Source organism: Schistocerca gregaria, chromosome 1, assembly GCF_023897955.1.
Source record: "Schistocerca gregaria isolate iqSchGreg1 chromosome 1, iqSchGreg1.2, whole genome shotgun sequence".
Classification (NCBI taxonomy): Eukaryota; Metazoa; Arthropoda; class Insecta; order Orthoptera; family Acrididae; genus Schistocerca; species Schistocerca gregaria.
Window position 1 is genome coordinate 187,796,567 of NC_064920.1, and position 12,823 is coordinate 187,809,389.

General features: G+C 41.6%; 1 protein-coding gene across 3 annotated transcripts in view; it reads right to left on the reverse strand.

The window, feature by feature from the left end:
- Window positions 1-699: 699 nt before the first annotated feature.
- LOC126336481 (probable pyruvate dehydrogenase E1 component subunit alpha, mitochondrial) overlaps window positions 700-12,823 on the reverse strand; it is a 74,372-nt gene continuing 62,248 nt past the window's right edge. For all 3 annotated transcript variants that reach the window (XM_050000225.1, XM_050000232.1, XM_050000239.1), the window contains exon 7: window positions 700-3,851. In XM_050000225.1, coding sequence (XP_049856182.1) covers window positions 3,666-3,851 — 186 coding nt within the window. In that variant the 3' untranslated portion in view covers window positions 700-3,665. The remainder of the gene's footprint in view (window positions 3,852-12,823) is intronic.

A 12,823-nucleotide genomic window follows, 5' to 3' on the forward strand; every position in this document is an offset into this window, starting at 1 on the left:
CCAGCTACACAATTTTAATATTAAAACAGCTAATAAGTCTGCAAGGATATTATGAAGTTGTGAGCATCCTTAAATCAAACTGTTTTGCACCAGTGTGTGACTGGTCCGTAGATAAAATATAATGAGTCAAAATTCAGGTAAACTTCTATTGTACCTTTATGTTCCCGTCCCAAGGAAAAGTTTTAATCCACAACAGGGAGTCTTAGCCCATAAATCACAACCATATTGTAAGAATAATTCTGTAAATAACCTATAACAACATTTAAGTTCACACTGGCAACAATCTCAATAGGAGAACACTCAATACACACACAACAAACCAAAACCTGTATGTGATTATTCATTAATCCGATAACTTGAAGTATGTAGTGTATTCAATAATAACCTGGGGTGGGAGAGGAGGAGCACATGATGAGAGAGAAACCAGCAGGTAGGGGAAGAGGGATGCAACTTGATCACAATTTTCAAGACCTTTCCACATTCACCTGCTCATTTCATACTTTTAATTTACATCAGCACTAATGAGCATGTTGTCATGCCTCTTAAACAAGTATGTTTTTTCTTAATTATATCATCTCCAAATCATACAGAATACGTGCATACAGAACGATTATTACAACACTCGGAGTTAAGGCACAACAGCCAGCATCTAAGCTAGGTAAGTTAAATCACAGATTCAGTTTATATCTAGGAACTGTTTTTATTAACTGCGGTGTGCTTTAACAACATTTCACAAAAATGGCAGATCTGCTGGCATTATTTTGAAAACTGCAACTTAACAACAGAGTACATTCATTGACATTTTATAAACCAATGAAGAGAACTTGCTACAGACAGAAAAATGGCACATTTTGTAAAGAGACTCAATAAATAAAGCAGTTTAGAACTGCATAATAAAATGGAATGCTACAGTTTTCTTTAAAAAAAAAAAACCACACACACAGAGGAAAATAATGTAACAATATACAATAAGCTATTGCAACAAAAGTGACAAAAAGTGAAAAATGTACTTTAACATTAATTACGAAGCTACTACTCACACAATGTTATTTGATGCATGTTTCTGGATGTAGGTACAATCCAATACTCTTAATAAGAATATTTCATTACTGACTCAGTAGTAAATGCTTACTTTCTAATGAGATGACAGACCTCTTACCACACTATCATGTTACAATAAATACGTTTATTCTATCAAAATGAAGATTGCTAAAATGCCACTGTGAATAAATTAGTTTCGAATAAAGCACCATAAAATTGTATTTGTTGCTAGCAAATACATGACTTAGCTTACAATACAGTAAAAAAGCATTGATTACATAAAAAAGGATTTTTTTGGGGTTTTCCATCATACATTTATTGTTCTGTATTGGATATGGACAAAAGATACTTGATATTACTGCTGGATGCTTAAGGACATGTCACCTACACAAAATGCAGGTAATTTGCAGACGGAAATTACTCTTCCATTATTTCTTTTGTAAACAGTTAGTCATTAATTAATGTCAAGGATTTATGTATATGGGAATGACCTTTATAAGTAGTTTGTGGCCAGGACAAGCAGCTGCACATGTGTGCCTGAACAGGAAGTCCCTTATAAGACTTCCTGGTTCATGTTGACGACATACAGTGAATGAGTTCTGTGTAGTGCAGCTCTATTGAGAGTTCCTGTACAAAGAAAGTACGAAACATTCACTTGTGATCAATCGTCAAGTGAAGCTACAAGCAAAGCCTGGAGGCTTAATTTGTGGAACTGAATCTTTGATCTTTGCTTGAGAAACAAGTGATGCTATGAACAAATGCGAAACTGTGTAGATTGAATTACCTGCCTCTAGTACACAAGATCCGCAGTGCTGCACGTTTATTCTTTGCCATGGTTTCGAAAATAACTGTGGCACATTGCTCTACATTTTGTTTTGAACATGAGAAAAAGATGGCTGAAATGTATGAAATGATGCAAAAATTATTAAAAATAGTTGACTCTAAGCAAGTTATCTGAAATGTTTCATATTTTAAAAATCGTTGAGACCATAGGAGACAATCCATATACTGGTAGACTGGTAAGTATTCAATGTGCCAAAAGAAAGAAATTAAATTCTGCATGCACAGGAGGTTTAGTTTGTATGACTGAAGGCAAGCTTGAACAGCGTCATGCAAGGCTAGTTAGGTATGTAAAAGGTGTGCACAAAGTTGTACATAATCACGAGAGATTAAACTTGGTGTTCAGAATACCATCTGCCAAAAAGACAATTACTTAAGTGGTAGTAAATAGAATGGGGTCACATGACGAAAATGTGCACATCAAAATCAGAGGTGAAGACCATGCTCAGTGCATTTTTCAACTCTTGACGAATTATTTATTTTGCAAACTTGCACCTTCAAACTTACAGCCAGACTGTGAATGGTGTATTCCATGAGGCAGCTATCAAACACCTGCTTGCACGAATTCGTGTATCATATTAACAGTCCTATAAATTGTGTATTTTGCATTGCACTGCATTGGGCCTGTCCACAGTAGCATTCTTGTGTGTCAGCTTTTGGCTGAGAGAGAGAGAGAGAGAGAGAGAGAGAGAGAGAGAGAGAGAGAGAGAGAGAGAGAGAGAGAAAGAGAGAGAAAATTGTGAGGGGGGTGGGCTTAGTCCCTGAATGTACTGAAACTACTGTGTGTGTATGTGTATATTATAGTCTGTCTTCTCATAAGAACAACACTTTTACAGTGGAATCTATGACCAATAACCTCACTTTTGACTTACTCATTCAAAAGTACCCAACATTTTGTATCAAACATGAAATAATAATATTATGATACATTTAGTTACTAAAAATCTCTGCGACCTGAAAATTTGGCAACAATAAACTTAGTAATAATCTGTTTTTGTACAATGAATTAAAAGCCACACATTAGCAGGTCAAATAAGCAGGATTGTTACATTTCCACAAAAACAGATAGCAAATGTTGTTAAATGCAGTAGTTAAATATATAAAAAGCTTCATAACATTACATGAGTGATCAGTATCAACTAAATAAACATGGAAGAAAAAAAGTTCAACAATGGCTATCTAAATATAAATGCTAGAATCTTTGCTAAGCAGTACAATTTTTTCACAGATCATCATGATAATTGGGTTTAAATGCACAGTTTATGGTAACAAAACAGTCACAACATGGAATTTGTATGTCCATCATCTACCACCTGCCGCAGTCATAATCACAAAATATATATCCTCCCTACAGGATATTTTTGGAGAACAAACATCATTAACATTTACACAATGGCAGCTTTTGGAGTCTTTATCCAAGAAAGTGAATTAAATTGTCACAATGACAATTTCTTAGGTTTGGTGCAACTGGCAGTGAATGAATGGGCAATTTATGAATATTTATTCCCTACTCCTGTTCTATACACTATTTATGAAACTAATACTTCCTCATAAAAGAAACTTACAAAAATTTTTTATCTGAGCACAACAACTGTTCTTACGTAAACAGTGGCAACAATGATTATAATGCAACAATAAAACTGAATTATTTGTGATAAATATAACAACAATTATAATACCATCAACAGAATTTTAAAACTGCTTGGATCACTTTACAGCACATTAAATATATGTACAGATCGCATTAGAGTTCACTACACCAACAAGTGACAAATACTTGAACCTCACAAATTTTTTGGTTTCCCTATATTCTTATGTTTCAAACTGTTCCATGGCAGAGTACCTCTGACTGAAATCTCCTGTGAACTAGCATAAATGTCTGCTGTCAGTTCTTCCAAGTTACATTCCTTTTCAGACTTTGCTAACTTAACTGCATCATCAATTTCTGTTCTTATTTCACTCTCCAGTTTCTGTCAACAAAGAAAAACGTATTTTACTATTGTTAACACACATTAAGTTAATAAAATATTTTTTCACTAATTCCAATAACATATTTATCTGAGGGTGGGGGAGAAATAAAGATTGCTTTCAGTACATTATGATATCTAATATCAAAGACACACAAATTGTATCAGAAAGGATATAAACAATGTGCCTTGAGATTCCAAGCTCGAAAGTTAATTTCTTGACAATTCTGGAAATGAATAATTTAAAAAATGATATGGATTATAACGGAGGATGATTACTGCATAGAAATTCCACAAAATCCAAGCAACTGCAACAACAGGCATCAGGTAAAATTCAAAACACGATGCTGACTTTTTCAACATTTTTTTTTATTGGTCCCTTCAAAATCTCTGTGTGCAGAATGAAGATTTCCATTTGCTTTTGTTTTATCATATTTATAAATTTCCTACCATTTACACTTAATCTGACAATATTAACAAAGAGAGAAAAATGTGTAATCGAGACATAATGATACTGGTAAGGTTTTGGGATTCGAGTACTGTTTACAATCATGGTGCAATTGACTTTCTTCTGCTCTAGCCCGCCTAGATCTGAATCTGTGGAAGTGGCTGGAAGTTGAAACAATTAGTGACACTAGTGCTTTGTCTGCTAACAATGCCAACCTAACAAATATACTGGGTGTGGTGGTGATAGTGGTACACTATTGAATAATTTGTTGAGTTCAGCCAAAACTTCAGTATTATTTCAAATGGAAGGAAAGATCAAATATGCGTGAATTCCTAAGCAACCTCAAACTATGCGGGCACTCCGCATCATGAAGGAAAGATAAAAATGATAAGTAAGATAATTGTGTCTCTTCTGGATGACATACTAACTACCTTCAAACAGCTGCAGATTTGGTGCTTCTTGTAAGGAAAGTACCAACAATGGAACTGTGGCATATTATTTCATACAAAGAAACATTAACTTTGATTTGCAGAGAGCTATTATCAAATGGGTTAATGTGCACTTTTTTTTTGGCAATTTCCAAAATGGTGGTTAGGCTGGGAACTAACATCAAATCCCAAGCAACATAAATACAGTTTTAACTGTCATACAATTTTGGTGCTCCTTTTGGAACACACTTGTGTTCTGATTTTGGAGGTGTTGGTTAGGATGGGACCTAATAGCTCTGTTAGATTTGAAACTATAATTCTGTGTATATCATGCCCTACAGCATCATACACTCCTGGAAATTGAAATAAGAACACCGTGAATTCATTGTCCCAAGAAGGGGAAACTTTATTGACACATTCCTGGGGCCAGATACATCACATGATCACACTGACAGAACCACAGGCACATAGACACAGGCAACAGAGCATGCACAATATCGGCACTAGTACAGTGTATATCCACCTCTCGCAGCAATGCAGGCTGCTATTCTCCCATGGAGACGATCGTAGAGATGCGGGATGTAGTCCTGTGGAACGGCTTGCTATGCCATTTCCACCTGGCGCCTCAGTTGGACCAGCGTTCGTGCTGGACGTGCAGACCGCGTGAGATGACACTTCATCCAGTCCCAAACATGCTCGATGGGGGACAGATCCGGAGATCTTGCTGGCCAGGGTAGTTGACTTACACCTTCTAGAGCACGTTGGGTGGCACGGGATACATGCGGACGTGCATTGTCCTGTTGGAACAGCAAGTTCCCTTGCCGGTCTAGGAATGGTAGAACGATGGGTTCGATGACGGTTTGGATGTACCGTGCACTATTGAGTGTCCCCTCGACGATCACCAGAGATGTACGGCCAGTGTAGGAGATCGCTCCCCACACCATGATGCCGGGTGTTGGCCCTGTGTGCCTCGGTCGTATGCAGTCTTGATTGTGGCGCTCACCTGCACAGCGCCAAACACGCATACGACCATCATTGGCACCAAGGCAGAAGCGACTCTCATCGCTGAAGACGACACGTCTCCATTCGTCCCTCCATTCACGCCTGTCGCGACACCACTGGAGGCGGGCTGCACGATGTTGGGGCGTGAGCGGAAGACGGCCTAACTGTGTGCGGGACCGTAGCCCAGCTTCATGGAGACGGTTGCGAATGGTCCTCGCCGATACCCCAGGACCAACAGTGTCCCTAATTTGCTGGGAAGTGGCGGTGCGGTCCCCTACGGCACTGCGTAGGATCCTACGGTCTTGGCGTGCATCCGTGCGTCGCTGCGGTCCGGTCCCAGGTCGACGGGCACGTGCACCTTTCGCCGACCACTGGCGACAACATCGATGTACTGTGGAGACCTCATGCCCCACGTGTTGAGCAATTCGGCAGTACGTCCACCCGGCCTCCCGCATGCCCACTATACGCCCTCGCTCAAAGTCCGTCAACTGCACATACGGTTCACGTCCACGCTGTCGCGGCATGCTACCAGTGTTAAAGACTGCGATGGAGCTCCGTATGCCACAGCAAACTGGCTGACACTGACGGCGGCGGTGCACAAATGCTGCGCAGCTAGCACCATTCGACGGCCAACACCGCGGTTTCTGGTGTGTCCGCTGTGCCGTGCGTGTGATCATTGCTTGTACAGCCCTCTCGTAGTGTCCGGAGAAAGTATGGTGGGTCTGACACACCGGTGTCAATGTGTTCTTTTTTCCATTTCCAGGAGTGTATTTCATTATGCTGAAACACACCTATCAACATGTGTACAAGCAATTTCATGATGATATTTATAGAATGTAATCATGTTGGTGGGTTTGCCACCTTATCTGAATCAGTCGACATTGACTGTTAACTGCTATCCAGTATTGCTCATATTTATTAACAAAATCATTTTTAAATACAATGTAGCAATCTTTATGCCCATATACACTTCTTGTTCAGAAAACTTATGGGAATGCAGCCAGGTGACATTGTTGACAACAGTCAATATTTTGACAGGTGACCAACCTGTCGTTTTCATGGCAACACTGCAGGAAGTAAGCACCGTGCAAGTGAATTTAAAACCTTGGTTTGCAGAGCAATTGCGGAAGGATAAAACTCACAATCACTGTAAACATGGCACCACCACACAACCAAAGATGACCAATGCCAGAAGTGATTGATACTGAGGGAGAATTAACTCTGTTCTGTTTTTTGACAAGGAAGAGACTGAGCACAGAATTTAAGCCAAATTTTCCAACTCCATTTACAAGGTTACTTTGTAATTTAATCTCAACTGCTTCCTTAATAACACTATCTCAATAGCTGGAAGTGCATGCCAGAATCTCTGTGACATATTCCAGAGGATGACCACTGCTAAGACAATGTTCTGCTTGGATGTCATAAGTGTGTGTGGTGCTTATGCTCAGTAGACCAAACCTTCATGGTTCTGACAGTCTGAACAATACGTGACATGCCACAACTGCACGGAATATAACAGACACCCATCTTACACAAACCAAGAGGACTGATGTACTGAGCATAAGCATCAGATATGCTTACAACAGCCGAGAAAATATGCTATTGCAAAACATATTGGCAATTATTGTCCTATGGAATATAACACAGGAGATTCTGGCATGAAGTTCCAGCTACTGAGATATTGCTACTAAGGAAGCAGTTGAGATTAAATCAGCAAGTAACTTTGTAAGAAGAGATGGAAGTTTTTGCTTAAATTCTGGGATCCTGCTGTCTTCCTTGTCAGAAACCAGAGGGACAGAGTTAATGCTACTTCACTCATTGTTTAATGTCTTGAAAATTTCTCAGGTATTCAGTCGGGTAGCATTGTTCAAAATGCGCGATATTTCGGCAAGCCGACTTCTCTGGCAAGAAGTCAGCTTGCCGAAATATTGCACCTTTTGGACGACGCTAAACTTTCTGGAATTGCTTCCCAGATTGAGGTTTTAAATTATCTTGCACAGATACATACTTGCCACAATTTTGCCTTAAAAATGACAGGTTGATCACCTGTCAAAATATCAGTGGTTGTCAGCAATGTCACTCGGTTGCATTCCTGTAAGTTATCTAAGCACTGCATATGCCAGAAGGAACTCAGGTCTACAATATACTTCTTGTCCACTGGGGACATCATACACATGTAATGTATGTCCAGGTCTTGTAATCACTCTCAGACTACTGCAAAATGTTTGATATAGACATCAAAACTTCTGAATGCTTTTATGAGCTAGAAAACCCAATAGATAAATATTCAACTGAAGAAATTTAAGTAACTACAGTTCTGGACCTTTTTGGCAAATGTTTGCACTACCAATGTGTTCAACGACTGACTGATTGAGGGGGTTATGGGACTAAACAGTGAGGTCATCAGTCTCACGACTCTAAAATTACACACTGAAGAGAGAGCGTCTGCTAAAGGTGGATGGATGCAACCAGAGGAGTCAAACTGTAAAATGAGGAAGTCAAAACACATACAGCAGAAGGTACCCAAAATCTAAAAATTGGGAAAACAGAAGGATAAAAGAGCGGTCTTTGCAAGGGGTATTGATCATGGATCCCAGGCAGAGAAAATATAAAGAGAGGTTTTCAACCACATTCACCCTGCCCCTGCTCCAGGAGTAAAGCAAAACCTTATATTTGAAAATGAAAACTGCATTCATGGAGGGAACTGAGAACCAGTTCAACCATCCGTGAATGTTCTGTTAATATTAAAATTAAGGAATCTGGAGGACTAAACTCATTACAAAGGGCCAAAAGAAGGGGACATTCCACCAATATATGCGGTACCATCAGTCTGGCTCTACAACCACACTGTGGGGGTGGTTCATTACGGAAGATGAAACAATGAGCGAGCCTGGTATGACCAATGCGTAGACGGTGTAAGACGATGGAGTCCTTTTAAGAGAGGAGAAAGAAAGAGTGCCAAGCTGCCATAGTCTCCTTGATTATGTGGGGTTTATTACTGAGAGCAGTAGTGCACCAGATGTCATTCCACTATTGGGCAAAGACAGAATCATTAAAGGGAATGGGTTAAGTATCTGCTCTCTAGCCAGTCAGCTAGTTCACTCCCTGGAATCCAGAGAAAGACAAATGAGCAGTTGGTATCGCCAAGGACAGAGAGAAGGTTATGGATAGCAGAGAACAAAGGGTGACAAGAGTAGCATCAGTTGATAGCCTGCAGGCTGCTCATTAGTGAGTACATATTAAAACAGTGTGGAGGGAGGCCTTAGTAACAAAAAGGAGGGTTCTGTAAATGGCTAGAAGCTCTACTGTGAACACGCTACATGATCCTGGTGGTGTTCTAAGCCAGTAGGAGACATAACAGCATATCTCACCTTATCTATTATCTTAGAACCATCAGTGTAGAAGATGGTGGCACCCTGGAACTCTGCAAGGATGAATATACAAGACATCAGAAAACCATAGGGGCGACAGAGACCTTAGGACCCTGGAACAGGGCATCACCCAAAGGGTGGAGGGTGGTGTGTGTGTGTGTGTGTGTGTGTGTGTGTGTGTGTGTGTGTGTGGATACAAGGATCACATTCCAGAGAGTGCAGATGGAGATCCTGACAGAGGGAAATGAGACTCATTCTAACTGCAAATGAGAAATGTCTCCCTCCTGATAACTGGCAACGGGTGGAATTGCCAAAGAGAACAGGGAACATTGGATGGTCAGAGAAATGGCGAATGGCAATTGCATAAGAAATCAGGAGTTGGCTCTGTTGTATTTGTAGAGGAGGAATCACCGCTTTTGCAAGGAAACTGCCAACGAGACTAGTGCGAAAGGCACTAACAGGCAGAAGAACCCACAATGGTGAACAGGGTCAAGTATTTTCAGACTGGAAGGAGCTGCTGACCCATAAACCTGACAACCGTAATCTAGTCTGGAAAAGACCATAGCACTTCACAGATGGAAAAGAGTAGCACAGTCTGCACCCCAAGATGTGTGGGCTAGAAGGGAGAGAGCATTAAGCTTCTGCATGCATGTAGTCTTCAAGATGGTAGATATGGGACAACCACATCAGCTTTTCATCAAAAATAATTCCCAAGAAACTGGACTTTCCTACAAAATCTAGAAGCTGGTTGCTTAAACCATACTGGCCATTGTCCCATTTTTGGGACACATATATTTTACTTATTTCTACATACGCAATGAAGCTTTTAGCCTTCACTGTTGCACCTGTAGGTTCAACTAATTGCTATAATGCCTGTAAATGTAAAATAAATAACTTTTTTCTAAATACTTCGCGTCAGGAAAATTGCCGATTTTTTGTTCTCTCACATGGCAGCACTGTATGTCTGCTGGTAGTTCCTGGACGATAATGGGCTGCGATTTAGTTGTCTGGGCATGTTTGTTATGAACATATGGATGTCCGTGTAAGATTAAGTATACTTCAGATTTTTTTCAAATAGGTGCAATATCGATATATTTTATGCGTCCCAATAATGGGACAATGGCATGTTACACTATCATTTATTGTTGATGTGCCCTACTCTTGTATACACTTATTATACGGAAAAGAATTGCATTTTACGTTCTTTATATCTGGTAGCTGGCAGTTAGTAAAAATCTGTTGGATTGCTGTTTCCAATCTGAGTAAACGGTCAGTTGGAGATCATCCTTCCTGGAAGCCACACTGATGCCGAGACAAAAGATCCCAAGAATCAATTCCCCAACATAATCGGAAGCTAACCATACTCTCAAGCAGTTTAAAAAGTACGTTTGTCAGGCTAATTGGGTGGTAGCTGTTGAGAGACTGAGTTCTTCCTGGGATTAAGGACATGGATAACTATACTGCCTTGCCAGTGTGACGGGAAAGCATCTGTGAGCCAAATGTGGTTGAAGATCCTGAGTAGATGGAGTCGAGCCTGGGGCCTTGTCACATGAAGAGTTAAGATCCTGCAAGAATTCCCATTCAGAGAAATGTTCATTATAGGGTTCAGTGTGGTGGGGGTTGAAGCGGAGGACGGGGTGGGAGGGGAGGTTGTTCAAATTGGTGTTTCTGCTGGAGAAAGGTAGCGGGATAGGAAGAGGACGCTGACACCATCGCAAAGTGTGTCACGAGGTGTTGTGCAAGGACCAATGGATCAGTAGACAGAGCACCTTGGAGGATATGACCCTGGACAGTTGATTTGTCACTGGTGGCCCACAAGGCTACAGAGCTGTGATGAAGAGCCATACATCCCTATGGAGGAAACATAGCATTTCCAGCACTCCTTTTTTACTCTGCTTAATAAGGTGACAAGTCTTAGCATGGAGACACTTAAAAAAGCGAGGAGGTTTGTCCATGAAGGATGACGTTTAAATCACTGCACCACGTGTTGGCAGTCCTGGACAGCGACTGCTACGTCCTTGGTTCATCAGAGTTCTGCCTGACTACGAGAGGGACTTGAGCAGGGAGGCAGAAATGCCAGCAGCAAAAAGAATAGTGGCAGAGTTGCCCTGCTCGATGACATCAATGCAATTCAAGAGAGAGTTTTTGAAGGGCAATCAAAATGAGACAGGGCAACCTTGGGGCACACCGATGGTGCTTCTCATGGCCAAGTTGTGGCAGTAGGCTTCCAGACAGAGACGTCGAGGAGAGGGGTTATTGTGAGGAGTCCCGTCATTGGCAGATGCTGAAGAAGTGGAGTACTACTTTGGCCAGGGAAGGGGAGCAGCTCCTGGAGGGGAGGGTGTTGGAACTTCAGGGGAGAGGGAGGGGAGAGGTGACAGGGCTGAGGCAAGGACGAATTCCGAGGGGGAAAGGATGTAACAAAGGCAAAAGTTGAAGAAAGTGACACCAGATAGCGTCTCACATTTTGGCGAGCTGCAGCATAACAAAGGCAATCCAGGTATTTGTAAAGTTGGATCTTCTGCAGGGCAATCTGGCAAACAAGGAGAGTGGCAGTCATGACACACAGGGGGTGGAACACAGGGGCTTCCCTCATGGAGTGGGTGTCCACAGTCACCACACAGAGAGTCTGCTGTACAACGGAAGTAATATGCCCAAAACGCGAGCACTGACAGCACCTAATGGGTGGTGGGATGTATGGTTTCATGTCACGTCTGTAGCACATAACCTTGACCACCTCATAGAGTATACCCTCAAAAGCCAGAATGAAGGTGCCAGTATAGGTGCATTTGTATTTACAAACCTTCTGCACATATTGAAAAAAATGTATGCCGCATTGCTCCAGATTAGACTTACCAGTTTTCAGCATGAAGTCCCTATGAAAAACATCCCCTGGGCCATATTCAGAAATTGGTGAGGGGTAACAGATGCTGGGACGCTGCCAAGACGATCACAAGCACAAGGAGCTGCAGACTGGGCAGCAGAAGAAATGCTGATCAACAGGGAGCTTGACTGCATCTTACTGAGTGACTCCATTTCACCAAACTTGTCCTCGATATTATCCACAAAAAACAATGGCTTTGTGGCGGTGAATGTGTCCCCATCCTTTCTAGTACAGACAAGGTAGCGGGAAATGTGTTTCATCTCAAGATGGCAAGGCTTGCCCTCCTCCCATACAAAGCACCACTCAATGATCCTTTACCATTCTAAGAAACGGTAGTTTGAGAATGGCCGGATTTTTGCAGCTTGATACGCTTCATGCGTCAAGTATCCGACCTGACACCTCCCATTCCAATTAGGGGATCTTCTCATGGGCACCACCCAGCTACAGCAAGACCGCTTGGCATGGCAGCCATTGCTGGGAGTTCCGATGCTCCAGGAAGACAAGCAACCAGTCCTTGGCAAACATGAAGAGGGAATAGCTCAGGTACCAGCAGTGTGATCCCTGTGTTGTCAGGGAGTTCAGTCAGGTGGGTACGTAACAGTCCCACCACACAGACTGGCAACACTTGCTGGTGACCTAGGGGGGTGGAGAGCTACAGCAGGGAAGGACGAGGGGTAGGAAAGGGGGAGAGGAATTCATACCATAGACACTGGGAAATTCTTCCCCAAATGGTTCACACTAAAAACAGAAAATTTAGAAGTGGAGATCAAACCTTAAACAGGGATCTACATGCCAAAAACGATGAAAGAAAACAGGCAGGAGGAACCAAATTTCAAGCAATA